At 43.6% G+C, this 26,055-nt stretch overlaps 3 protein-coding genes across 3 annotated transcripts; 1 reads left to right on the forward strand and 2 right to left on the reverse strand.

The window, feature by feature from the left end:
- Window positions 1-409: 409 nt before the first annotated feature.
- On the reverse strand, window positions 410-6,420 carry LOC100822816 (ABC transporter G family member 25). Its single transcript, XM_003580968.4, has 14 exons — window positions 6,106-6,420; window positions 5,892-5,968; window positions 4,814-5,089; window positions 4,638-4,701; window positions 4,395-4,544; window positions 4,254-4,288; window positions 4,080-4,153; window positions 2,780-3,666; window positions 2,408-2,704; window positions 1,863-2,324; window positions 1,557-1,705; window positions 1,180-1,469; window positions 956-1,080; window positions 410-826 (listed from the first exon to the last, which is right to left on the reverse strand). Exons 1-14 carry the CDS (start codon window positions 6,321-6,323, stop codon window positions 670-672), a joined length of 3,261 nt encoding a protein of 1,086 aa, XP_003581016.1. The 5' UTR covers window positions 6,324-6,420; the 3' UTR covers window positions 410-669.
- Window positions 6,421-14,680: 8,260 nt separating this feature from the next.
- Window positions 14,681-15,625, reverse strand: LOC100844745 (transcription factor PCF1). The gene has a single exon (XM_003581014.4). The coding sequence runs from the start codon at window positions 15,573-15,575 to the stop codon at window positions 15,042-15,044; it is 534 nt and encodes a 177-aa protein (XP_003581062.1). The 5' UTR covers window positions 15,576-15,625; the 3' UTR covers window positions 14,681-15,041.
- A 4,878-nt stretch (window positions 15,626-20,503) lies between these two features.
- Window positions 20,504-25,680, forward strand: LOC100846575 (ruBisCO large subunit-binding protein subunit alpha, chloroplastic). The gene is made up of 8 exons (XM_003581018.4): window positions 20,504-20,666; window positions 20,903-21,056; window positions 22,254-22,375; window positions 22,481-22,688; window positions 22,952-23,097; window positions 23,235-23,541; window positions 24,428-24,879; window positions 25,192-25,680. The coding sequence occupies exons 1-8, from the start codon at window positions 20,610-20,612 to the stop codon at window positions 25,480-25,482; spliced, it is 1,737 nt and encodes a 578-aa protein (XP_003581066.1). The 5' UTR covers window positions 20,504-20,609; the 3' UTR covers window positions 25,483-25,680.
- The last annotated feature ends 375 nt before the right edge of the window (window positions 25,681-26,055 follow it).

Here is a 26,055-nt window from a genome sequence, read left to right on the forward strand (position 1 = left end):
GCGACGCCGCCGTCTCCCCTCGATTTGGTTAGTTCGTTCTCCACGGGGCAGCACAGAGACGGAGGGAGGACGATGATGAACAGTAGCTTTTGGGCTGGGCTAGGTGGACCAGATGGGCCGGGGGAAGAGATTCGGTCGGTTTTGGTATTCGGATCTATTCCGCGGGTGTCAAGTTGAAACCGAAAATAACGAGATAGGTAGATCGAATACGCATTTTTCGGTTCAAATTTTTCACTAACCGATAGAGATGCTCTGACTCCTCCATCACCACTATCCCTAAAGTTTCAAGCCCGGGAGCTATTGGAGATTACAGACCTATCTCGCTTCTGAATACATTCATCACCAAAGCTCCTGGCCGATCAGATTCAGACCATACAGACTTTAGCAACCGTAAAGTGAGCCTTCATTATGATATAAATTATTCATGTTGAATCTAATCTTATTCATTGGCTACCTCAGCCAAGCACTATATAGAAGGGTAATTGTACATGTTTGTGGTGAAAATGGGCATGGCCAAATAAGGTGCCATCTTTTGTGACTTCTGCTATTTGCATCCCTCAGTGACTATTCTATATATTTCAGTAAGAAAGAACATCAAAACTCATTTACAAATGTACAATAAAAATGAAGAAATTAAATATGAAAAAAAATGGTGCAATTAAACTTGACTCATCTCTTCTTCAGCAAAATCATCGCCAGAAATGCAACAATTCTGAAGAACAGGCCATACATAAACAGAACCAAAATACAGAGCATATAGTTGTTAATATTGAAACCACTCTTGAACAGCAAGCCGCAGCGAGTTATTAGCCAAACTCCAGGATACCTGCAAGAAAAGAGAGTAGCAAATTAGCATGAATGAAACTTTACAAATGTGAAATAAAACATTCTGTAGCGTGGTAATCTTCCATCTGGGTGCAGTATTTAATAACAGAGTTCATGAGCAAGAAAAAACCTTTTTGCGTTCACAATTATGAAGCCCTCTAGTGCCCACTTTGGATAGCTCAAAATCTTCAGAAATGTAGGGGTAGTACTTTGAGTGGATAACAAGGTCAGAACAACAGGTATCAGCGCAGAACACTGTGAAAAAAACTTCAGGATTAGCATCTACATATATCTAACCAATGATCAAAGGAAGATGCACAAGATGATTACTCAGCATGAATGCATGATACATACCAGCTGTGCGGAGCCAGGATTGAAACAGATGGCAAATGTGTATCCTATCCCAGTTACACAGTATACAAGTGCAAGGAGTATGACGTAGTTATCACCAATTAACGATCTCGGGTTATTGAAGTAGTAAAACATGGAGAGGTAAATGATTGGCTTTAGAACCGTGCTGAAATGATCAATTGTGTCCCTGGCAAGAAAGTATGCCAGTGAGCTCATCCCAGATTCTCTTTCCCGCCAGTACTGTAATCGTTCAAGTGAAAATGACCTCAATGCTGCAATCTTGCACAGAAGAGCTGGGACATGAAGAGATAGTAACTTAAGTCACTGAACTTCCCATCAAGTATGGTGCAACATGGTGGTGTCTGAATAACTGAACTTACAAACTGCGATGATAGTGTAAATATAGCCAGCCATCCCGAATGTCGGGTCACTAAGTTTGGCAATTGTCCCCAAGCAGATCCCAGCTAGGCCTAGTATCAGGAAATCAACCGCAAGCAGTCTAGCTTCACGCAACCGCTGTTTCGTGACTCTGCAATGGCATATGTAAAGTGTAAGTTGATCATATAGCCATTTAAAATTGTGGTGCAGAGGCCAGAGGGAATGGATATTCCATTTTCTAAAAAAGGATGGCCATTTAAATTTTACAAACAGGCATGTAAATATATATATATATATATTGGGCGCACCTTCCAAGGTAAAACTTGTATTGTCTCAGGATCCCAGGTGTTCGTCTGCTGGACAGATCATTAGGTTTTGACAAACGGTGCTCAAGACGGTTGCGTTCTTCTGTAAAAGCATTCCTGATACTGGGGAGGCAATGAGGGGTTGATCCAGACATTGAAGGATTGGAACTGAGTTGCGGGTTTCGTTCACCCATTTCCTTAAGATCATGTTGCATGTCACTTGGCACTTCGTAGCCATTGTACTGCATCCAGTGCACTGGTAAATGCTTAGCAATAATGCCTGATTCTGGCTTCACAATGCCCTCAAGGATGTCAATGTAGTGGTCTGGTGGGTTTACACGGTCAGGGACATGGATTCCAAGAGCTGAAAAGTACTCCTCAATGGTCTTCACAGGACCATTGTAAACAATAAGGCCTCCTTTTGCCAGAAGTATCAAATCATCAAACATGTTGTACAATGTATAGCTGAAGAACATACAAATGAACAGATAAGAAATCTTTCAGAAAGATACGAGTTATGTCTAGGAAAAAGTTTGATTGAGAACAACCTCGGTTGGTGTACGACAGCGCAAATATTCACGCCTTCAAGTGCCTCGTGACGAAGAGCTTTGAGGAGCAGTTGTGACGAGGAACTGTCTAGGCCCGAGGTTGGTTCATCTAGGATCAGAAGAGATGGCTCCATCACCATCTCAATCCCCACATTGACACGCTTCCTCTGCCCGCCAGAGATCCCACGCTTCTCCACCGTCCCAACCACTGAATTTCTGATCCCCTGAAGGTCCAGGGATTCTATAACCCTCTCAACAATGAGAACCTTGTCACGGTGCGACATTCTCGCGGGAAGCCTGAAGGATTACAATATAATTGTTCAGAAATTGATGAGGCAATTACCAAAAGTGTATCTGATATGAAACCATTACCTGCAATTTGCACTGAACCAAAGGTTCTCCTCCACAGTTAAGTTCCCATGGACAACGTCATCTTGAGGCACGAAGCCAATGATCTTCTTGTAAGATCGTATATTTCCATGGTTCCCGTTAACAAGGACTGAACCGGTCATCTGATAACCAGTTACCTTCCCGGCGACAGCATTAAGAAATGTGGTCTTGCCAGCTCCTGAGGGGCCCATAACAGCGGTGACACGGCCTGGCTGGAGTTCGCCTGTAACAGACCTCAGCAGCTTCTTCTTTCCAAGTGACAAGGTCAGGTCCTTAAACTCAACCTTGAGCAAAGGTCTAGTTATCTCCTTCTGTTGCTCCTTTACCTTGGCAATCACTCCAGAGAAGGTCATGTTCTTGTTCTCTTGCTGCTCGATCTTCTCCTTCTCTATCTCACCATAAGCATACTTGAATATCTGAGTGTGGGTTGATCTGTGCTTGCCTTTTGGTGCAGGTTTATCCTTGTTAGCAACAACTTCTCCATCATCGCTTATGTCCATAACAACCGAAGGAATGACTTCAGATATCTCGCTTGTGCTCTGAACTGCAAACACGGCGGAGTCTGACATTTCCTGTGACTTGACCGAACCCATCAGTGGCGCTTCCTGCACCCTATGGCTAGAGTTCTCCGGATCTGGCTGCTGACGAAAGGATCTCCTGCGTGACAATGTGCGAGACACATGATCCTGCACACTGTTTACATGCCTCCTCGCGAGTTGTTTGGCCGCCTTCCATCCCTCATGTGCTTTGAGCTGCTGCCGAGCCAGCTGAATCGCATTCTCCCTTGATCTCGCCTTCCTCCGTTGACGGATAGTGAGGAACTGATCTGAGCAATTGTATATGATAAAGAGCAAAACGCCTAATGCACCCTGCATCAAGTAGAAAGCCTTAATATGGTACTCCTTCATGAAAAAAGGGTACTTGGTGCACCGCGATCAGCTAAGCACATTGAATTACAATCATGACATGGAAATCTTTTATATCTAAGTAGAAGCAACCCACTACTTGATTTCTCTAAACATGCAAGCATGCCACATCATCACATAATTAATTTGTTCACACCTATTTAGTGGAAAGCTCATACTTTTGCACTAAGTGAAGAATGTACAATTTTATTACATGTTTTCAATTTTGAATACTCTTTATGTTAACTAAAAATTTCCGCAACAACGTGCGGGACATCATCTAGTTGTTACTATGGATGGACCATGAATCTATAATGCTAGAAATAAGAGGTAAGGTAGAAAGCTATTGAAATGCTCAAATAGTATTAGGGACTTACCACTAAACAAGCGCCAAAAATGATCATGTTTTGATTCGCTGCGTTTTCCTTACATGAGCCTTTTATGATGCATTCTGAATTTTCAATGCAAAGTCAGCTTATCCAAGAATAATTACACTCTGACATCATTAAAGACGAAACCACGTTATAAAAGTTCATGCTGATGGGGCTTACTCTCTTCTGTAGTAGAACCCAATCTGCAAAAATGCCTGCAGAAGAAGCAAACATGAAGGACAAATAACAGATGAAACAACTTAAAACAGATTCATACAGTATATTATTTTGAGATGAGATGGTATAGTATTAGATCATTACCCACGACTACAAGAGACTTTAGATGTTGTGGTTGGGCAGTGGTAACCAGCTGGACAAAAGATTTCTTCAGTGCTCCCAAAATCAGCCCACCTGTCAGCACCGCCACAGCCTCCAGTCAAGGTCGAGTTTGGGCGTATCTGGTACTTGTATCTGATACAAAGTTAGCAACTCAGCTACATGGCTTCTGCATTTCTTTATCATGAAACCGAACGCAAATATGAATATACAAAGAGGACATCTTACGGATCACAAAGACCAGTGGTTGAGTTCGCTATGGCACGTGGACAGTACGAGCCTAATGGACAGGCTATATAGCAAGAGACACAAAACTCAAGTCATTTCACAAGCCTATGTCTGATCTTGCTGCAAATGCTAATTGATAAAAGCACATTTCTGTAGATATTGTTGAAAGAACTCACGCAGCATGCAAGTAAGACCGCGGGGGCAGAAGAAGCCCTCGCAACACTCCTGACAGTTGGTTGTTCTCGGTGGAATATCGCCGTTGTCATTGTTATTGGTAGCAGGGTTTGGACCAACAGAACAACCCCATCCTGGCTCACACCCCGGCACCCAAGAGGACCGGTTGCAGTTTATGTTTGTATTCAGGAAGAGGTTTTTCTCACCTTTCCTATTGTACATGCTTTCGAAATAGAATTTCACTTCTCCCGGTGTGCATAAACGCTGCGCCAGATCACCTGGAAGCATCTTTCTCACATCAGACACCTTATTTATAATGTGAAACTAGTCGATACAGTGTGAAATATGAAGGATATGAATCGATACCTAACTAAAAGAACATGACATAATAATGATAACAAGCTTTTTCATATTTAAGGGATTTTCAGTTGGGATATTATTTTATTACTACTGCAAAAAGAAACTGAAAACGTAAAACAGAATAAGAAGGGAAGATTTATCAGACATGGTCAAAAATCAAAGTGGCTAACTCGTTGCGATCACACAAATGATCACAACATTATTTAGAGTTGACCATGTCAAACTCAGTGGTGTTGGAGTCACATTCAGGTATGATTTAACAAATAATTATAATCTCGGAAATTCCACTTGTCATGAATGGGTGACACCAAGTCTCTATCAGAAGCCCTGTCAACCTCTGAAAAAAGCAGGAGACCGATGATTTTAACACCATATGTTGATAATATTATCAGGCAAGCTGGGTACATTGGACTGGAGCACTTGGGTGCATTCCAGTCAAATGATCAAACTCGTTTGTTATATAAATAAAGAGCTTTTGTTGACTCAAGGTTCAGATGAATCTCGGTTAGCCGTCAGGAGCAACTAATTAAATCAAACAGACTCAACTGTAGCAAAAGAGGATCTTCAACGCAGAATATTAAAAAATCAAGAAAGGGGAGTAAATCGCCTGAAGGGAACAAGAACTACTCATCATCAATCAACCCAACCCAAATCACGCAAGCAAAGAGGAAGAAATTAAACAAGCACATGAACTGCAGGAAACGGGACGCGTCTTGGTACCTCTGGTCTCGGCGAGGCACCGCTGCACGAAGCTGAGGTCGGAGGTGTAATTGAAGGCCCCGTTCCAGTCCTCCGCCCTGAGCAAATCAATCATAATCAGGATCGCATCATCACCGAGCAAATTGATCCGGCTTACGGCACCGGCGGCCGGGCCGGCACGGCGATAGGCCGCGGGATGGAGGCGGAGGGAGACGACGGGGGTACTGGTACTCACGGGTCGGCGACGCAGAAGCTGAAGTTTTCGGAGATGGTCTCGGCGACGTCCTTGGTGAGCCCGGTGAGCTGCGTCTCCACGTCCAGCAGCTCCGGTGGCACGGGCGGGACCGGGGGCCTCTGCTGCTGCTGCTGCTGCCCGGCAACATCTCCGGCGAATAGCGCGAGCGCGAGCAGCAGGACGAGGATGGCCCGCCGCGGGGGCTTGGCATCGCGCATTCCGAGGCGGCAGCAGAGCCGCAGTGGGGACAATTCGAGTCTAGTGGAAAGGGAGGGGGAGACTCAGCAGAGAGGAGACGGCAAAAGAAATGTAGAAATGCTGCGGTTTTATGCGTCTACGGTTTGAAAAATCAGAGGCAGGATAACCAATAAACAGCCGATTCGGTGGCTGGGTTGGTGGCAAAGACAAAGCCGTGTTTGGATTCAGATCGGTGGACTGGACGGCTTCTTGTGCTTGTGCTGTCAAAAAAAATATGAGTGAATTTTTTTAAAAAGTTTAATAAGAACTGATCTCTTTGTACTTTTTGTGCTTGTGCCTACTTAAATTAATAGAATCTCTTTATTTTTTTTAACATTAAACCGTAAGAGGTGGGTAATTACATTTCAAAATGCGATGGTGGACAACCAGCATACTTGGTTCTCCGGATCTCTCCGTTCCGTTGGGCGAGATGAAGCTGAGGTCTGGTGTTTGCGAACTGTTGATCCACAAAATAGATTTTTTTAAGGTATCTTAGCCCTTCACTTGTCATCACTTAACATACTCCTCTATTATTTTAAAAAAAGCTAGAAAAAACAAGAAAATAGTAAATGTCTGACTATATTCTCTGGTGTGTATTTTTTTTAAAGCTCTAAAATTTCAGCTTGAATTTGTTTCAGGAAATCTATAAATAGTAAATGTCCTAATTATGTGATCCGGAAGAAGTTTCATCATATTTGGATAATTTTTTAAAATGTCTAAGTTTTTGAAACTGCTAAGTCTGTGCCTTTGATTTATCGTGGCCATCGTATTTGGAATAGGCGAAGAAGATGAAGGCAAAATTACATGATAATAAATGTTTTTTTTCTAGACTTCCAGTGTAAGAAAACTCTAGGTTAAGAGTCTGCTGCATCGATGCTGCAGATTTATGTTGGTTCCTATCGTTTGGTTTTAGCTGGAAGAAACTAGCTAGTCAAAAGCTTGTGCTTTGCAGGCTAGTCAACTGCTTGTTTGTGACTGTGCAACGGCAGCCAAAGCAGGAGTTGATGGAGTGCGATGCCAGCCCACGAGGTTACAAACTTGCAACTGGTTATCAAAGTAGGATTATTTGGTAGTCGCTTACAGTAATGCAAACACCATTAATAATTGGAACTAAGATTTAAATACCTTGATAACCCCATTGCAACCTCATGTCAATAATGAGTTGGCTCGTTATACTCGATTTAACTAAATTCCCCTGAGCACTCATAGGCTCCTATCTAGTGCATGCGGCGTATCTTAATCGTATTCTATATGCTGGATACATATTTAGATACAATTTCATCAATGGTCTATATCTTATAGTTGTATCTAATGTGTCTTCTGAGGGAAGAGTAATGATTTTGTTTTGGTTCAACACCAAGAACAGTATCTGGATTAGGATATTGTATCTCTCTTTTTCTTCATCTAATATGATGCCACACTCCGATTTTGGCTTACTTGCCCCATTTAGATACGGTAGAAGGTGGAAGATTGGGATTGCCCTCGTGAGTCGTGTCAATGTTACTGTTTTTACTTGTACTAATCAGAAGTTCGGAACGAACAGATTGATCGATAGACTTGGTTTGACACTGCCTTGACAAAAGTTCGTGTCTACATTATAACAAAATAAATAATGGATTACTTATCAATGATGCACCCTGATGAAAGAAGCGTTCAAACCTTGATTTGATGGGCAACCATGAATAAATGATGAAAGCATCAAAATTAAACTGAGCAAATCTTGTACTCCTAATTAATTCCCAATTCGTATGTACTCACCCTTTCAATAGTTAGCCGATAAACATGATCAGACCAAATGGCAGACGATGAGATGCGCATATTTGACACCCTCGATACAATTTCACCTCCTCTGTCAAGGAGAAGAAAATACAAATCAAATACTCCATCCGTACATAATTAATCGACGTGGATTTGTATATATTTTTATACAATTCACGTCAGTTCATTCGGGACTGAGTTAGTATATACACTAGCTCTAGGTTATATGCAGACAAATCAACACGCTTACGATGATCAATCGAGTTTCGTTTTGCCGGCTGTAATATATAAAAATGGATTCAACACGGGATCGCGTCATTTGGAGCCCATCCATCGCATCCATCGTTGTCTCATATTAGTACTTGGTTGATCGATAATTAGCCGAGCATATGCAGACATATCTGGTTTGATTTCATGCTTCCCCGACAAGGCAAATATTTAAAACGGTCCTTGTCAACGGTCTCCTTCAGATCTCGACCTTAATTTCATAGCAACTATATAACCCTACATGTGGCGCGACTTCTGTCAACACACAATATATATTCTGTGTTTGACTTGTTGAAAACCATTCAAACTTCTTTTCTCAGCTCAAAAACCATTCAAACTTTCGGATGCATGTCAGTAACTTTTCCGGGTTATGTGTTTAATTAACCGGACAACTGAATTCGATGATCTTAATTTATCTAAAACACACAAGCATGCAGCTGGCTAACTTAACAAAGTTATGTACTCCATTTCGTAAACTGTTGTTAGTAGCTGCGGCACTACATCTGGATCTAAGCTATCACGCTCAGAAAGCAACACACACACACACACACACACACACATATATATATATATATTATATATATTATTTATTTATTTATGGCTATATCCTATATGCATGTGGGGTTGGACACAGTTTTGATCGAATCACGTTGGGAAAGCTGATCCCCAGGTAATACTAAGCGACAGCACGATTACTGGACGCAATCTTTGAAGGTTGAACAAGGACCAGCAGAGATGGAAAAGGATAGCGTATACTCCATTGTTTACGCGCAAGGGTGGATGAGATAGCAGTTCAGGTCATAACAGGATGTGTTTGCTTGGGCCTAATCAGGCCGACTAGATACAATTTTGGATTGTTTGGTTGACCGCGTCTAGTGCCTTTAACTGGGTTGAAATGATTAATGACAAAACAGTTAAGTGACTAATGATTTTACTAAATGCCTACAAGAGTACAATCCCATAAAACTTAGGTTTCACCGGCGGATAACCCCTGAAATTTATGTGAACATAAAGGTTTGACGGCATCAAGATTAAGGATATTTTCCTAGCACTTTTGGTGAATAAAAAATTCACATTGATTATAAGAAGAAAAGTCGGAATGTTAAGAAGGGTTGAGAAAGTGAATCTGGTGCTGTCAAAAAGGAGAGAAAGTGAACCTGGTATGGTGAATTTGCTTAAGGTCAACGTGGGTTTAGTCACATTTCTGAAATTCCGAGAGAATTCCTTCGAAAACCTTCGGTGCTTCATGGTAGAAAGGTCGAGGTGCACATTTCAGTCGGCACCACGAGGCGCTTCACGTTGAGAGCAGAGTCAGGAAACTCAGCTTACTCATTGCTTCCCTAGTTGTTTCAAAGAACCGGGTTTGAAGCCAACACTGCTTCAACATTTGTCACACCCTAAGGGCCCGTTTGGTCACATCGTCCTGAGAGGATTGGAGGGGATCGAAGGGGATTCAAACTAAAATCCAAACATTCCCGGTTGATCCGCACCGGTAATGATGGAACCGAACGAGACCTAAACGGAGTGTATTCCCAGTGTCATTTTGGCAGTACCGACTACCGAGTTGCCTATCTGAAGTTAAGGCCATCTGCCTCTGAAATCTAACCAAGTTCAATGTAAAATCCGCTGGTTTTCCATTCTGTCAAATTTCAGTGAAAATAACTCACTGAAACCAGTAGGATCGAGCTTGTTTCAAAGAAGATAACAGAAACACATCAACAAATCGAAAACAAAATCTCTAGCTAAATAGACAACATCAACAAGAATATATGACTCAAGACACACATTATCTAAGTGAGAGAGATGATACAGATTTTATATTTCTGTATTGTACGGAGTATGTCGCAAGGCATATAGAAATAACAAATAATCATATTATCTGCAAGAATCATATAACAACCAGGAAGTTCAGGTATCGGAAAGTAGAGCCAAACCGATCTCCAAAATAAGATAAGACCACGCCTTTCTGTTAAGCAACAGTGAAAAATAGAGCATTTGGTAACCAATCAAATTTCAGGAGTGCGTAGACAATACAGTATTGATTATCAGAGCGAAGTCCATACAATGTCATTCTTCAACTATAGAAGGGAAACATTTGCATGTGCCCAAAGTCATAACAATTTCAAACTTGACCTAGAAGTTCATTGCCTTGTTCAGCATTTCCAAAAGACAAGCATTTACCAACAAACTGGAAGCAAGTAATTAGTGCTCATGTCACAAGCACATACCCAAAAGGATTTCAAACGATAGTTCAGTTGTTTCTCATAATATTTTTCACAAATAGGCGTCTTTGTGTATTAGAAGAATATCTGCAAGTAGTGTAAGTACAAGCCTAACAAAGAGCAAGAAAGTGATTAGTTACACAGGAGTCCTACTGACAGAACAAATCACATAGCAAGCAGGATTTGGGTAGAATAGAAGAACAAAGCCCCAAGGAAAGGCAATTTAGCTGAGCAATTTCTCACACCTATCATAGACTCTTCAACAGTAGCATCTTTCAGCGATAAAATCGTGCGGCTGTGCATTTTAGGACCTATCATTATGTGACTCCATTCCTTTTAGGCCCATAGTTACAATGATAAACATGAATGAAGCACTAAGAATCCAACTGATCTTACAATAACAGTATATACCTAATAACAAATCTAACACTATTTTAATGTCGTTGTGATTCTGTGTTTGTACAAACTTTGAAGTTTCAATCCCTTACGGGGGACATGACACCTTAAACAGGGGAAACAGTAACCAGTGCTATTGCCAGGAGTTAAGGAAATGATAAGGCTTAGGCTTAACCACAAGAGAGATCCCATTTGGAAACTGAAACTTTTGTGAAATTGGTAACCCAACTGAAATCATTTGAGACTTACAGTCCATAAGGGCTCCCTATTTCAATGTTCCGTGCTCCTACAGCTATTTAAGAAGCAAGTATCAGGAGGTAAGTGACAGAGATAGGACTGGCAAACTACACTGCTTACAAAAAAAGGAGAGGTGTCTTCCATGCAAATGTCAGTGTCAATAGGAGGAGCAGGTATGGTGCCATCTGTACTGATTGTACAGCTTAAGATGTAGCCATCCTCTGGCAACTGATGAAACACATTTGCCGCAATCAAACACCTCAAAATATGGTACTACCTCCGTTCCATAATTCTTGTCGAAATCTTACATGTATCTAGACACCTTTTAGGAATAGATAAATCCATTTTTTGGCAAATTTGAGACAAGAATTATGGAACGGAGGGAGTATTAATTATGAGACACCAATAGGATAAAACAGAGGATGGAAAAGGACGTGGGCATAAAGCTACCCAATGTCTCTTACCGGGTTGAACTAAAAACAAAATGAAGATACTAGGAAAATGCAATAAGGCATACATCAGAGGTGAGGCACCTGCTGCTTAATAGTGGCAGGCAGTTAAGAATCAACAATGTACTTTCAATAATCTTGATTGGCAAGACCTGTGATAGACCTCAATGGAGTAAATAACACGATGAAACGGCCAAGCAGCATGGCTTCTTTAGAGGGAGGAAGTCCAGAGATTGAGTGAAATAACTTGGATGGGAGAAATGTTAATAATTCCCATCGCATGATAAACATAGCATGTGTCTGCTCATTATATAGATGGACTTCCCTAACAAAGAACTAATCTCAATAATATCCCCAAAAAAACTAATAAATTTTGATTCTTATCTCTAAAAGATGCACCAACCAATATCATAGTTTTCATGTCGTCGTCTAAACGTCGCCTAAACGACGCCAAGGCGTCCAGTCGCACTGGACACGACGACTGGGAGCAACGCCCAGAAATTTTAAGTTAGGCGGGCGCCCAAGAAAAAATTGCGATGCCCCACCCGCCTGTGCATCGATTGGGGTGCTAGCGGCGCTCGCCCAGGCTGAATTGGCAGGAGTTTTGTGGGGAATCGGAGGGAGAGGGAGGGAATCGACGAATGCAGAAGAGAATCGAGCGGGATAGAGGGGGAATCGATCACCTCAGAAGAGAATCAGGCGGGAGATAGGGGAATCGACCACTGCAGAAGAGAATTGGACTGGAAATTGAAGAAATTAACCACGACAGAAGAGAAACAGGCAGGAGGCAGAGGGAAGCTGAGGTGCTCCGCCGCCGCTGCCACCAAGCTTTCTCCGCTCCGCCTCCTTCCTCTGCTTCTTTCTCTTCCGCCTCCCTCCCCTTCTCCCTCTTGTGAATCGTGCCGCCCTCGCCCCTCTGCTCCTCCCTCTCGCACGCCTCCTCTGCTCCTCCCTCCGGTGTCGCCCCTTTGTTCTGCCCGACACCTCAAACCCTTTTGCTCTGCTTGCTGTGCTACGCTTTTGCTTGCTCTGTTTGCTGCTGTGTCTTGTGTCCTTTGCTGGCTCCATTTTCTGCTCTGTTCTTATCTCCCCTATTCTTATTTCCCCTTTGGTTCTGTTGTTAATTAATCAATAGTTGATCACCTGATTGGCATGTGGTTTTGTTGCTAATCAAGCAATTGAATGGCCTTGGCTGTTTGAAACTAGATTTTGGGAATTGATACTTGGTTAATTTGCTATATGTAGTTGTTATTTATATTGCTAAATCTGCTAATTTGCTCTCATATGAGGTATAATTTCATATCTCCTATCATATTATGTATTATTTATTATTATTACGCCCAACGCCCAGTTGTCGCCATAGCGGGCAACATGTCGACATGTCGACTCAACTCCTCGAGCTCGACTCGACTTGCCGACATGAAAACCATGACCAATATAATTAATTACTCCCTCTGATCGGTATTACTTGTCTCAAATTTGTCCAGATACGGATGTATCTATGTGTAAAAAGCGTCTACATACATGAAATATTTCGACAAGTAATTCCAGTCGTTGGGAGTACTAGATATACAGGTGATGCCTGCCGCATCCTCTTCCTTGCACCACTTCCTTAGGCTGGGGCCACTCACAAGCCACGACAGCTACATTAGCAGCCAAAGGAAGCTCCACATCAATGCAAGAACATGACGAATTGGAGTACAGAAACAAAAAACCGCGACAAGTATTTCGGAGCATGACTCACGGGTCAGAGCACGACTGAAGACAGCACCACCATCTCTGCTAACAGCCGTCCTTGATGTACTGTAGCCACTGTTGGTTGCACGGCCGCCTTGCTGTCTTAGTGGCATGGGAATGGGGCCCAGCCTAAAAAGGTAACACAAGGAAGGGGTGCAGTAGACACACCTTGCTAGGACCTCCGTCGTATCTACTAAGTGATATATTTGATTGTTGCATCTAAGATAAAAAGAACAGATTACTTTCTATTGCTTAGGATCGAGAAATGGTCCTACATATGAGGCACTGGAATCTCATCTGTATAATGGGGCAGGCACACTATGTTGTATGTTAATTAAGAAACAAAATCATTAATCTAATCTACTCCCTCCGTTCCATAATTCAATTTGTACTAAAACAACAACAAGAATTATGGTATGGAGGGAGTATTAAGATTAGACCCCCTAAAGAACCCATGTTGCACAATCATCTGCCCCAAGGTATTTACCCTGTTACAATCTTCCTGGTATGATCTAAGGATCATTGGTCATGACGCCTCTGTTCTAGTCTAAAATGACATTTATTTCTAACCACTCCAATATGCTCCAAACAGTCAGCTTTACATATGTTTTTCCTGGTATAAATGCTAATAATATGTGTGGTAGTTTCACCTCTGTTCATATCAATATATTATGATGATATTTGCAACTCCATGACATTTGCTACCATAAAATAGGTGTGTTGTATGTATTTGCTTCTGTTATGAATCACTATGACTTTCAGGTAAATTCGTAAATCCTAAGGTAATAACAGTACCTATTGACATCCACATGCCTTAATACATCATACTGCTCTTGGTCACTGTAGCATAGCAATACTTCATATCAACTTAGAAAAGATCCTGGCAGGAAAGTACATTTAACTAAAACCAAGAGTAATAGCAGTACAACCATACCTGAATTTGTACAGCCATAATAGTGAGTGAAAAGTACACGTTCTCGTCCAAGCAACCAGGTCATAAAATTGACTGGGTCTTCAGAGGCACAATGATCACAGGCCTATATTACTGGTAATCAGAAATGTGTTAAAAAAGAAATAAATATGACCATGATGTGAAGTTCTCGCCATTTCAAAGCTTAACACAGAAAAGCAAATATTAAACATGGAGGCAGCAACCAAATGGCACATGGAATTCAAGTGGATATATTCCAAAGTACCTAAACTAAAGCAAGTAATGTGCCAGTTTATCAGCCGTAGAACCAAATCCAGGTATTGCACAGGAAGAATGAAAACAAACAAGAAAAGGAAAATAGAACTCTGACATAAGAAGGCCAAGAACATCTTAATCAGCGCTGAACCATTCACAAGAACACAGACACTGTTCCCAACATCAATACCACTCACTCAATCAGCACTGACAGAAATCTGCCTTTTTTTTCTCTTCCGCCACTAATACTGCTACCCTCCCAAGTTCCCAACACCCCCTCCATTGCTCACTTGAATCGCCAATCTAATGGACCTAATCCATGGCCTGGCATTGCAATAAACATATTATTCCGGAGGGGGGAGGAGAATAAGACTAAAGAGCCCAATAAGCTCCAACACACTAACCCTAACAAACCTCTAACCCAAGCATCTTCCCTTCCCTTGCTAATTAATTGTTTTCCTCGGCGACAGTGACAGAGGCCGAGGCGTCGGCGGGGGCGACAGGCGGCTCGTCGGCGGTGGGAGGCTGCATGAGGAGCGCGGTGTAGTACGGTACTTGCACGAACGGGGCGCCCTGGACGGCGGCTGCGGAGCCGATGGGGACAGCGGCGGGGGGCGCCTCCTCCGGGGAGACGCCGGTGCCGGTGGCGGCGATGATGGAGGGCTCGGCCTGGCGGAGGAGCCACTCGATGGTCTCCCCGTCGGTGCGGTGGCCGAGCTCGCGCGTGAGCTGGAAGACGCGGGCGGCGACCATGGCCGGGATGCGCACGCGGCGGCCGCGGCCGGCGACCTTGGCGTGGCGGTCCGAGGAGCGGCGCGCCCGGGGACGGCCGGTGGAGGCCGCGGGGGTGGCGGTGGCGATGGAGAGGTCGGCGGCGGGGTCGTTGGTAGGAGGAGGAGGAGGGGGAGCGGCAGTAGGGTTTAGGGTTTGGGTGGGGACGAGGTTGTAGAGGACGAGTTCGGAGGGCGAAGAAGACATCATCGGTTTGGGGAATTTGGTGGGGGTAGAGGGGGGAGGGCTCTGGAAGGTGGGGTCGGCGCCGGGGGTGGTGGGGCTGGAGGGCTGCTTTATAGGCGGAGGCCCAGACTCTGCCTCTGTGGCTGGAGGTGGGATTGATGGACCTGGATTCACTGAGGTTACTTCACCTGTGTTTGGGTGCCGACGTGTGCCGACCCACGCGTCGGCCACCCAAAGATAGGTGAAGTTACGTCACTGAATATTTCTACGGGATTGATTAGTTTGGATTTGATCTTAATTACGATTTGATATTTTGATTTGTTTCTATTTTTTTTCTTTCTCTTGTGCCATTTTTACATCTTGGTACCGAAAACTGTTAAAATTGGCATGTACTAAAAATATCCTAGAAACAACAAATTTTGTTCATAATGATTAATCCTCATGTTTTTAAAATTAAAATTAGAGGCAGCAAATACAATTAAAAGGGCCCTTATGGCATCTCTACGATGCTACTCCCTCCGTTTTCAATTTAACCCTGTTAATTTCTGAAATCAACCCGCCGTACACATTTTTAATTGAACGTGGGCTGCGGATTTATTCTGGAAAACAAAAGGTGTTTTCTCTAAACGTTCCGATAGAACAGGGATTGCAGGTCGATTTCAGAAAATAATAAGAATTTTTTGCAAAAGTGACGGCGCCAATCAAATAGGTACAAAGGGAGTGTATGATAAGTTGCCTGTAAAATTGTGTATTGGATTATCTGATCAAAAGTATCCTAACCGACTTGTATTTTTTATATTGATATAGGCTTCGTATTGATGCGTAGATGCCTACTACTCCTTTCGATCCTAAATTTTTTGTCATGGACAATAACTTATGATTAGAGGGAGTAATTTAGAAGCACATATATCGTACTTCTTCCGTCCAACAAAGGATGTCTCAAGTTTGTCAAAATTTGGTACATTCAAATTTAATCAAAGTTGACACATCCTTTGTTGGACGGAGGGGTACCAATTATTACATGACATCTTGAAAATAAAGCAGTGATGGCAGCGTTCTCCAAGTTAGATGTCGGTTCTTGGATTGTGCATGATGCGCAAAATCAAGCTGCAGGTCAGGTCAGGAAATTGGTTGAGAGGGAAACTGTAGTACGTGGTGGCCAGACCCCAGACTTGGAAAAACGAAGGCTCAATCTTCTCCGATATTACTCCGAACCCTACCAAACATCCAAAATCTCATGATGTTCGATCCCGGCATCCATTTTCGCAAGATCTAACGTCGGAGTAATAAAGTTGCTAATGGCTTAGCTCGTTGTTCTATTAGTGTGTTGAATGGTGGTGTTTTGCATGATTCTTTGCCATCCTACGTGATGCGCCAAGTTATGCTCGATTGTAACCCAAACATTATTGTTAAGTAACATGTAACCACTTTTTTTTTAAAAGAATACTTGTAATATACAGCGTTTAAACAAAAAAGTTTATGTATTTTTTAAGTTGTTTTGGTTGCACTCCCAGTCCTAATTCGTGTCCATTTGGAAATGTAGTACTTAGATGACAGAAAATATGTTTTTGGTTTGCATGTGCCAGTCATCTTCATTCCTTCGGGTTTTCAAAAGTGCCAACATGTGCATGATATTACAAAAACGAGATATCACCTAGGTTGGTTATTTTTGGCAGCACATGAGGACGTTGCCAGGAAACCCCTCCTTCTCATCGTCTGCATCCTGCACTTCCCACATTCTCGATGGCCACATCACCATCGACAATGTGACTGGCCACGAACTCTGTGGAAGAAGTTCTGCAAACTACAAAAAGGGGAAATAAGAGGTGGAGTACCAAACTTTTGAGGAGATGGTCAAATTTCAGGAATGAGGTACCAACGAACTATTGAAGAATACAGTTTTATAAAACACGTATATAGGTAGAACTTTGAAAATGAAAGAGACAAACTTCCAACAAACTAGCATAAACTTTCCAAAATTTACAAACCAACTATTAGGAAGGAACTTTCTGGAAGAAAAAAGTTACTGCAAGACTTCAAAAAAAATTGAGGCGAGCTGTCAGGAAATTTGAGCGCAACTTCACACAGATATGATACCAAGTTTTCATTAGGGCATTCTGAATTTCTTAATAACGCCATTCTTTTAATTGCTATATCCAAATTTCTTTTCAATACCAAACTTCCAGTCCAACAACAAAAGAGAGCTTTTAACTACAATTCGATGAATGCAATAATAGGTTTTCATAGAACAAATCAACAAAATTATGGAATCAAAGGTAAGAAAGGCAAAAGGTAAAATTAATATATATTTTTTCCGGATCTTGCCTCTTGCCTTGCCTTCTCATCTCATTGCTATGGTTCTTTGCCTTGCCTAGCTACTTGATAACCCAAACAAGAGAATTATTCTTTGTAATGTGTATCGTTTTTCTACGGATACCCCTTTCTCACATGTCATGTCCGCTGAATATAAGACCTCTGGCTTTAGTTGACTGCGTTTACGAATACCTCCCGCCCTAGACCACTGTCGAGTCTCTGCCTTGATCAGGTCGAGGAGGGAAGGAGGGGAGGATCGTACAGCTCCCAGCCACCAAGCTACAAAAGGGACGCCAACGGTCGAGGGGGGGGGGGTGCAGGTGGATCGTATCCAAGAGAGGGCCTCATGCCAAATAGAGCGGAAGAATGGGTAGTCGACCAAGAGGTGGTTCATGGTCTCTAAGGACTGGTCGGACAACAAAAATCTAGGGGCATGCGGCAGCCTGTGGCGTGCCCTCCGTTCAGCCGTCGAGCAACGGTCTTGGCAAGCAAGCCACAAAAAGAACTTGACATGGGGAGGGGTCCAAACCTTCCAGTTCAGCTTCCAAGTGTCCGAGGTAATCCCTCCCAGGAAGAGGGCCTCATAGCACGACTTGGAAGAATATTGTCCGTCGGTTGTCCGTCTCCAACGAAGGACATCAGCCGCGTCCGTGAGCAGAACATCCCGGACCAAGTTCCGAATCTGGATGTATTGCCAAAGAGCCACCGGCCCCAAAGCCCCTCGGATGTCACGGATCCAACGTTGATCAGCAAGGGCTTCATTGACATTGCGGGACTTGCAGGTACGCTTCGAGATGAGCTGGTAAAGGGCAGGGGCTAGTTTCGAAATGGCCCGGCCGTCCATCCACCGGTCTTCCCAGAAAAGCGTGGAGGAACCATTGCCGACCACCATCCCGGTCGAGGCAACGAAGATGCTCGCTCGGCGTGGGAAAACTGCAGATCGAGCCACGCCAAGGGGTGCGAAATCCAACGGGTGCGAAGGCTGACAACTGATTTTGCAAGATAAGGGATGCCCAACCCACCGTAGCGAAAAGGCCGGCATCACTTGGACCAGTTGACGTGGCAGTGACCGCCCATAACGTCAGCATCAACATTAGCTGGTGAACCTTTTGGTAGAGGCCCAACAGCATCGGTTGGTGAAGGGGAATGGCAGACAGGCCCGCCCTGACCAACGTCAGGCATCTCGCTTTAGTCATCATCCCCGCTTTCCAAGTAGGGAGACGATCGGCGATCTTGTCAAACGGGGGGGGGGGGGGGGGGGGGGGGGAGGCCTCCGGGGAGGGTTTCTGGATCGCCAAGGGGATCCTGAGGTATTTAACCGGAAAGGGGGCGAGGGGGCAACCCATCGTGTTTGCCCCCTCCAAAGCCTCCTCATCAGAGCAACCGAAAGGGGATAAAGAGCATTTGGCAAAATTAATCTGCAGCCCCGAAGCTTGCCCGAAAAGGGCGAGAATGTGGCGGACCGCGAGCAACTCAGAATGGTCAGGGTGGCAGAAAATTATCACATCATCAGCATAGAATGACACCCCTGTCGACAGGTGGCGGGATGCCAACGACCTAAGGATACCAACTCAGCGGCCTTGGAGAAGAGCCGATCGAGCGTGTCAATCACCAACACGAACAACATGGGCGACAATGGATCTCCTTGGCATAACCCCTTCCGATGCCAGATCGGCGGTCCCGGCTCCCCGTTCAGCACGATACGGGTGGTGGCCGTGGACAGAAGGATGGTGATCCACTCACGGAATCTAGGCCCAAACCCTGAAAGCTGAAACACCGCAAACAAGAGGGCCCAAGAAACCGAGTCAAAAGCGTGAGCAATGTCCAACTTCAACATGGCATGCGGCTCACGAAGCTGGTGGAGACAGCGGGCCGTCTGCTGGACCAACATGAAGTTGTCATGGATGCATCTCTTCTTAATGAAGGCGCATTGGTTCTCCCCAACCAAAGAATCCAACCTTGGGGACAACCGAGAGGTAAGGACCTTAGCCACCAGCTTGGCAAAGAAATGAATCAAGCTGATTGGCCGATATTTCTTCAAGGTTGCGGCGTCAGCTTTCTTAGGGATCAGAACCAACAACGCTTGGTTCAGACCCTGAAAGCCACGACCACACATCGAATGGAGCTTGCGGAAAGCAGCCAATACGTCAGTCTTAACGGTATCCCAACATGCCTGAAAAAACTCGGCTGTAAAGCCGTCAGGGCCTGGCGCCTTGGGGGGGGGGGGGATTTGTTTCACCACCTGCCAGATCTCTTTCTCTGAGAAACGGGCAATCGAGGTCCGTCAAGTCAGAATGCTTCGCCCCAACGAACTCCAAGTCAAGCGAGAAGTGACGACCCTCGGAGCTCCCCGGCAAGGCGATGAAATGGCCGAAGGCCGCCTCAACCATCTCACCATGGTCTAAAAATTGTATCGCCAATGATAAAATCAACCAGTTGTATCTATTTCCAATCTACGACTGACTATATTCAATTTTTCCGTATGGTTTTGCTTTAAATCCACATCATTTTCACCGATAGATATATGCTAAAAACCTCTTAAAAGATTAACACGGTGAATGTTCTGGAAACCTCAATAATCCCTTTGCCTCCAGAGAGTCCAGACCCCATCTCCTAGCTTCGTATAAAAGACGCACAACCTCATCCCTAAACCCCCTCACCGTTCTGCGTTCAAGTCCTCCTACTCCTTCTCCCCCACCCTCCACCTTATCCTCAGCCCAGCACCCGCCTGCTCGGCTACCTCTAATGGCGTCTGCCAACGCCATCTCCACCGCCTCCCTCCTCCGCTCCTTCTCCTCCCAGGTCAGCCGTCGCCTCTCTCGCATATGCGGTATCTTTGCAGAGTTCTGGCATTTCCTATTTCCTCAATTATGGTCTCATTGGCCAATTCAGGCCTGAATGGTGTTTTTCGCACAATTGATGCCATCCTTGTTAATTGAATTTGTGGTTTTACTGAGGAAATTTCGGCATTCGTCGTTCCTAAATGGTTGTAAAATTGGTTGCATGCGTGACTTGTGTTAATTCTCGGCTGTAAGCAGGGCAGGGTGAGGAGGTCCAGGAACGGCCGTGCGCAGCGGCTAGTGGTGCGCGCGGACGCCAAGGACATCGCCTTCGACCAGAAATCCCGGGCGGCGCTCCAGGCCGGCGTCGAGAAGCTCGCCAACGCCGTCGGCGTCACCCTCGGCCCGCGAGGTGATGCTCAGCTACATATCATCGCTGGCTGCTACTCATAGATTGCACTGAGATAATCTATTGCTTCTAGGATGAGGGGTGCAGGGTTCAGGCACACATTTTTGCATTCATGGCCCAATGTTTATGCATTCATGACAGAATGATGTATCAGAGTTCCTTCCTTCCTTCCACACGGTTACCAAAGGCTTCATATGTTTCAGTATCTTCGGTGAATAGCTAATTGTCCATTGCATTGGTAATTTCTGTGGACTGCGGTCTATCATGTAAAAAACGATGTTAAGATGGTCTAGTATTGAGCTAAAAGAGAGCCACAAAATGTACACGGTAAAGTTTGGAGTTCCTTATGGTTCGCTTGGTGTTGTTGCACAATGCTAGGTGTACAGCAAGAGTCTGAAACATATAATTGAACATACCTTATCTCTATATGCCACAAGAGAGTGCCGCAACACCGTGCTCCTCTACCGTTCTATTCAGATCTCAAGAAAAAAAATACGCTTAAGAAATCCACTCAATAATCGTATAATCTAGAACCACTACAGACTCTGAAGGAATACCAAGATCGAATATCACCTTTCCTTTCTAGATTTCTTTCACATACTGTACAAAAATGCTGTATATTAAATATGAATGGCATAGCCCCTGCGCAAGTTATAAATACTAAAGACAAAATGACACCTCTCTTTCACGAACAATACACTAGTAGTTCTTTTTCTAAATAGATGTTCAAACCTAAAATCGTTGACTGGTATGAATCCCAGGAAGACTTACAGTTTAGATTGGAGATATTACAGTTTTTTCTTACTGAATAAAAAAAAAGTAGTAACCTGTTACTTTTTTTGTGCCGACTGCCATTTGATTTTATATCAAACTTGAGGCTGCGTGCATCGATGAGGCATTACAGTCTTCTATTAACTAAAATAAATAAGGGAATTTCTGATAACTAAAAACTAATTGAGTGTTTTCTAACTTTAGGAGTGCTTAAATTTCCAGACATATGATATTTCTATTATAAGGTAAGACGAGGTGGATGGAGGTCTATAATTGCTTAGAGTTTGACTAATCTATAGCAAATAAAATAGTCGAGTTACTTCTAGTCACTAGACAGTCCCAATAAATAAAAATAAACTTCGGTGATGTAGTTGAAATGTTGAATTACACATTTTTGCCAAGAGATCTAATCTTTTGGATGTTTTACAGGGAGGAATGTTGTGCTGGATGAGTATGGCAGTCCCAAAGTGGTGAATGACGGTGTTACTATCGCTCGTGCTATTGAGTTAGCTAATCCAATGGAAAATGCTGGTGCAGCATTGATTCGTGAGGTAACTTACTTTTTATTAACAATGTGTTATATCTGTATGCTATTCCAGAAATTGGAATTCGTAAGGCATGTATGCCACTTATTCATGCTCTGTTCATGCTTGAAGGTTGCTAGCAAGACCAATGATTCTGCTGGTGATGGGACTACAACTGCTTGTGTCCTTGCTAGAGAAATCATCAAGCTGGGCATTTTGAGTGTAACTTCTGGTGCGAACCCTGTATCACTTAAGAAAGGAATAGACAAAACTGTGCAGGGTCTAATTGCAGAGCTTGAAAACAAAGCTAGGCCAGTCAAGGGCAGTGGTGATATCAAAGGTTATTGTTTTTCCTGTCATGTTCTAACATGCATTTCGTATTTATCTCGCCCGGTGTTGGGATACCAAGGTCATTAGGAGTGCTAAAAAAATATTGGGGTTAAAAGAAAATGAGAATTGAGAAGATAAGATCTCTTAAAAAAAAGAATTGAGAAGATAATGAGTGCCGACTTTGGAGTTAGTTCTGCAGTACAGCTATTGCCTCTATCTGAGGATTTAGAACATAATAGATGCCTAATATTTGGAGTTTATTCTTTATTACAGCCGTTGCCTCTATCTCTGCCGGCAATGATGAACTTATTGGATCCATGATTGCTGATGCTATTGACAAAGTGGGTCCAGATGGTGTCCTTTCAATTGAGTCGTCTTCATCTTTTGAGACTACTGTTGATGTTGAAGAAGGAATGGAGGTTTGCTAGAAATTCAGCCTATACTCTTGTCACCTTGATATTGATTGGAAGCTTTTTTTTAACTATAATATGCCTATGCCAATACATAAATGTCGTCACGACGTCTCTTCCTCAAGCGTTCTTAAATTACGATGCAGATTGACCGTGGCTACATTTCCCCTCAATTTGTGACAAACCTTGAGAAATCAGTGGTGGAGTTCGAGAATGCTAGAGTTCTTATAACTGATCAAAAGATCACAAGCATAAAGGAAATTATTCCACTTCTGGAGCAAACTACACAATTGAGATGTCCTCTGTTTATTATAGCTGAGGACATTACTGGTGAAGCTTTGGCAACTCTTGTTGTTAATAAGCTCCGAGGAATTATCAACGTTGCGGCAATCAAAGCCCCAAGTTTTGGTGAGCGGCGGAAGGCTGTCCTTCAGGATATTGCCATCGTGACAGGTTCGTCCCGCAACCAACATTGGCAATCATTTGACTTTGGTTTTGTTACAGGTTGCAGTTCTGTGCTGTGTAAGCATGCACTAAGAATGACTCGAGTTTTATTAGTTACTTGATCTTTGCGTGATATTTTAGCATTGAATATAGCCTTTTCTCTATCACTGGAGCAGTGCCAGTACAAACGGAATAATTGAAGTGTATCATTTTTATTTTTCCATTTAACTTGTCCTAGTGCATGGCCATTTTTCTATTTCCCCCTTTTTGCGTTCCATTGACCAAAATATGCTGGAAGGAAACACAATGATGGACTTTTTACATTTCAAATGCCATCACCATTGTATTACCTTTTCACTTGTATGGATGAGATTGAGATTGAGGAACTCATATCATTCCACATGCATCATGGACCGTACTCCTCTCTGACCATCTGATCGAAGCATTTTGAGGTTGCTTTGTGGTGTTCTGTATTTGTCATTTATGTGAACCCAGAACTAGATTCAGGATCTCAGTATCAATTATCATACTTACGTGTTCAGTCTTGTTAGTCCCATTGGTGTATCTACTATCATGTGTATTTGGTGATTAAGTATCTGGATTACTAGCTGTTTGTTTAGCAGTCCCGTAGGTTAGCTGAACCACTAAATTATCAGTGGTTCTGGAACGACCTGCCTGCAAGCAACGTCTTCCATTAGTTGGTACATATAAATAAGACCTGACGGTATGCAGAAGCATTGCCCTGGTGGATGGTCCAGGCATTGAAAATTCCACTGGCTATATTATGTTTCTTCTTGATCATTAACCATTGACTGTTTATAGAATACCCATTTTATTATCTCGTTATTGTTTTCCAATTTCTCAAAATTGCAACTGATCCTACAACTACTTGCAGGTGCTGAATTCCTAGCGAAAGATCTTGGTCTGTTGGTTGAGAATGCAACAGTAGATCAACTTGGTACAGCAAGGAAAATTACAATTCATCAGACTACAACAACCCTCATAGCAGATGCAGCTAGTAAAGATGAGATCCAGGCGAGGGTTGCACAGCTAAAGAAGGAGCTTTCTGAAACTGATTCTATCTATGATTCTGAGAAATTGGCAGAGAGAATCGCAAAGCTTTCTGGTGGTGTGGCCGTGATCAAGGTTGGAGCTGCAACCGAGACAGAGCTCGAGGACCGCCAGCTACGAATTGAGGATGCAAAGAATGCCACTTTTGCCGCGATTGAGGAGGGCATTGTTCCTGGCGGTGGTGCAGCGTACGTGCACCTGTCTACTTTTGTCCCGGCGATCAAAGAAACAATCGAAGACCATGATGAGCGCCTTGGTGCTGACATCATTCAGAAGGTAACTTCCTTAGCCACATGGATCATCATTCGTAGCTATCAGATGGTATGGACTAATTTTACCAGAAAACTAATTTAGTAATTGTAACTGCAACACATGTTTATCTGCACTGGTAGAGATTTGACTCAATAAATTCACAGCGCTTAGTGCTTGACACTTGCCAGGACTATCCTATGGTTCAGTAGAATTTTTTGTTTGAAAAGAAGGGAAACCCTCTTACCTCTGTATCGATTGGTGCACACAGCCGCTCCCGCTTGTTCAGCAGGATAACAACACGGTACTGTTACTTACAATATCTTGTTGATTCTGCAGGCACTGATAGCACCTGCGTCGCTAATCGCGAACAATGCCGGAGTTGAAGGTGAAGTGGTGGTGGAGAAGATCAAGGATAGCGAGTGGGAAATGGGTTACAATGCGATGACCGACACGTACGAGAACCTGATCGAGGCCGGTGTCATCGACCCAGCCAAGGTGACAAGATGCGCTCTGCAGAACGCCGCCTCGGTGGCCGGGATGGTCCTCACCACGCAAGCGATCGTTGTCGAGAAGCCGAAGCCCAAGGCAAAGGTGGCCGAGCCAGCGGAGGGACAACTCGCCGTCTAAGCGGTAACACTCCTCAGGTCTCTGTTTAGATGTGGTTTTGTTCAGATCACGTGGTAGGATTTTTGGTTGGGATCAAGTGAAAGGTCCAGAGTAGGGCTACCATTTTTGTGAAATCGACGGCAACCTTGCCTGATCTGATCTGAACCCGGAAAGTAATTTGTACCATCAGTTTTGAAATAAATCTGTGGTGATACTCTAGCGTCCCTGCATCATAGTGCTCTCTAAGAGCATGTCTAGCAGATACCGATCTCCCGCAACCTGAACTTGTGTGATTCAGTAAACCGAAGAACGGAAATTCAGTTCCGCCCAGCTCTCCGCAGACCAGATACCGAATACGAAAACCGAACTTATGAATTTAAATAAGCCTCATATATATAGGTGAGTTATTGTGGAATGGACGTTCGCGCAACACAGAGAACTACAACACAAAAATAAAGCAACCCACAATATAGCGTGAATTCATATGAAACCGATCAACCGAGTTTTCCACCTAGTATAGAACTACTCGCAAGGCACACTGGAACAATCATGATCACTTACATCTTACATGAGCAAATGATACGATAACACGAT

This window comes from Brachypodium distachyon, chromosome 5 (assembly GCF_000005505.3).
Source record: "Brachypodium distachyon strain Bd21 chromosome 5, Brachypodium_distachyon_v3.0, whole genome shotgun sequence".
Taxonomy (NCBI): Eukaryota; Viridiplantae; Streptophyta; class Magnoliopsida; order Poales; family Poaceae; genus Brachypodium; species Brachypodium distachyon.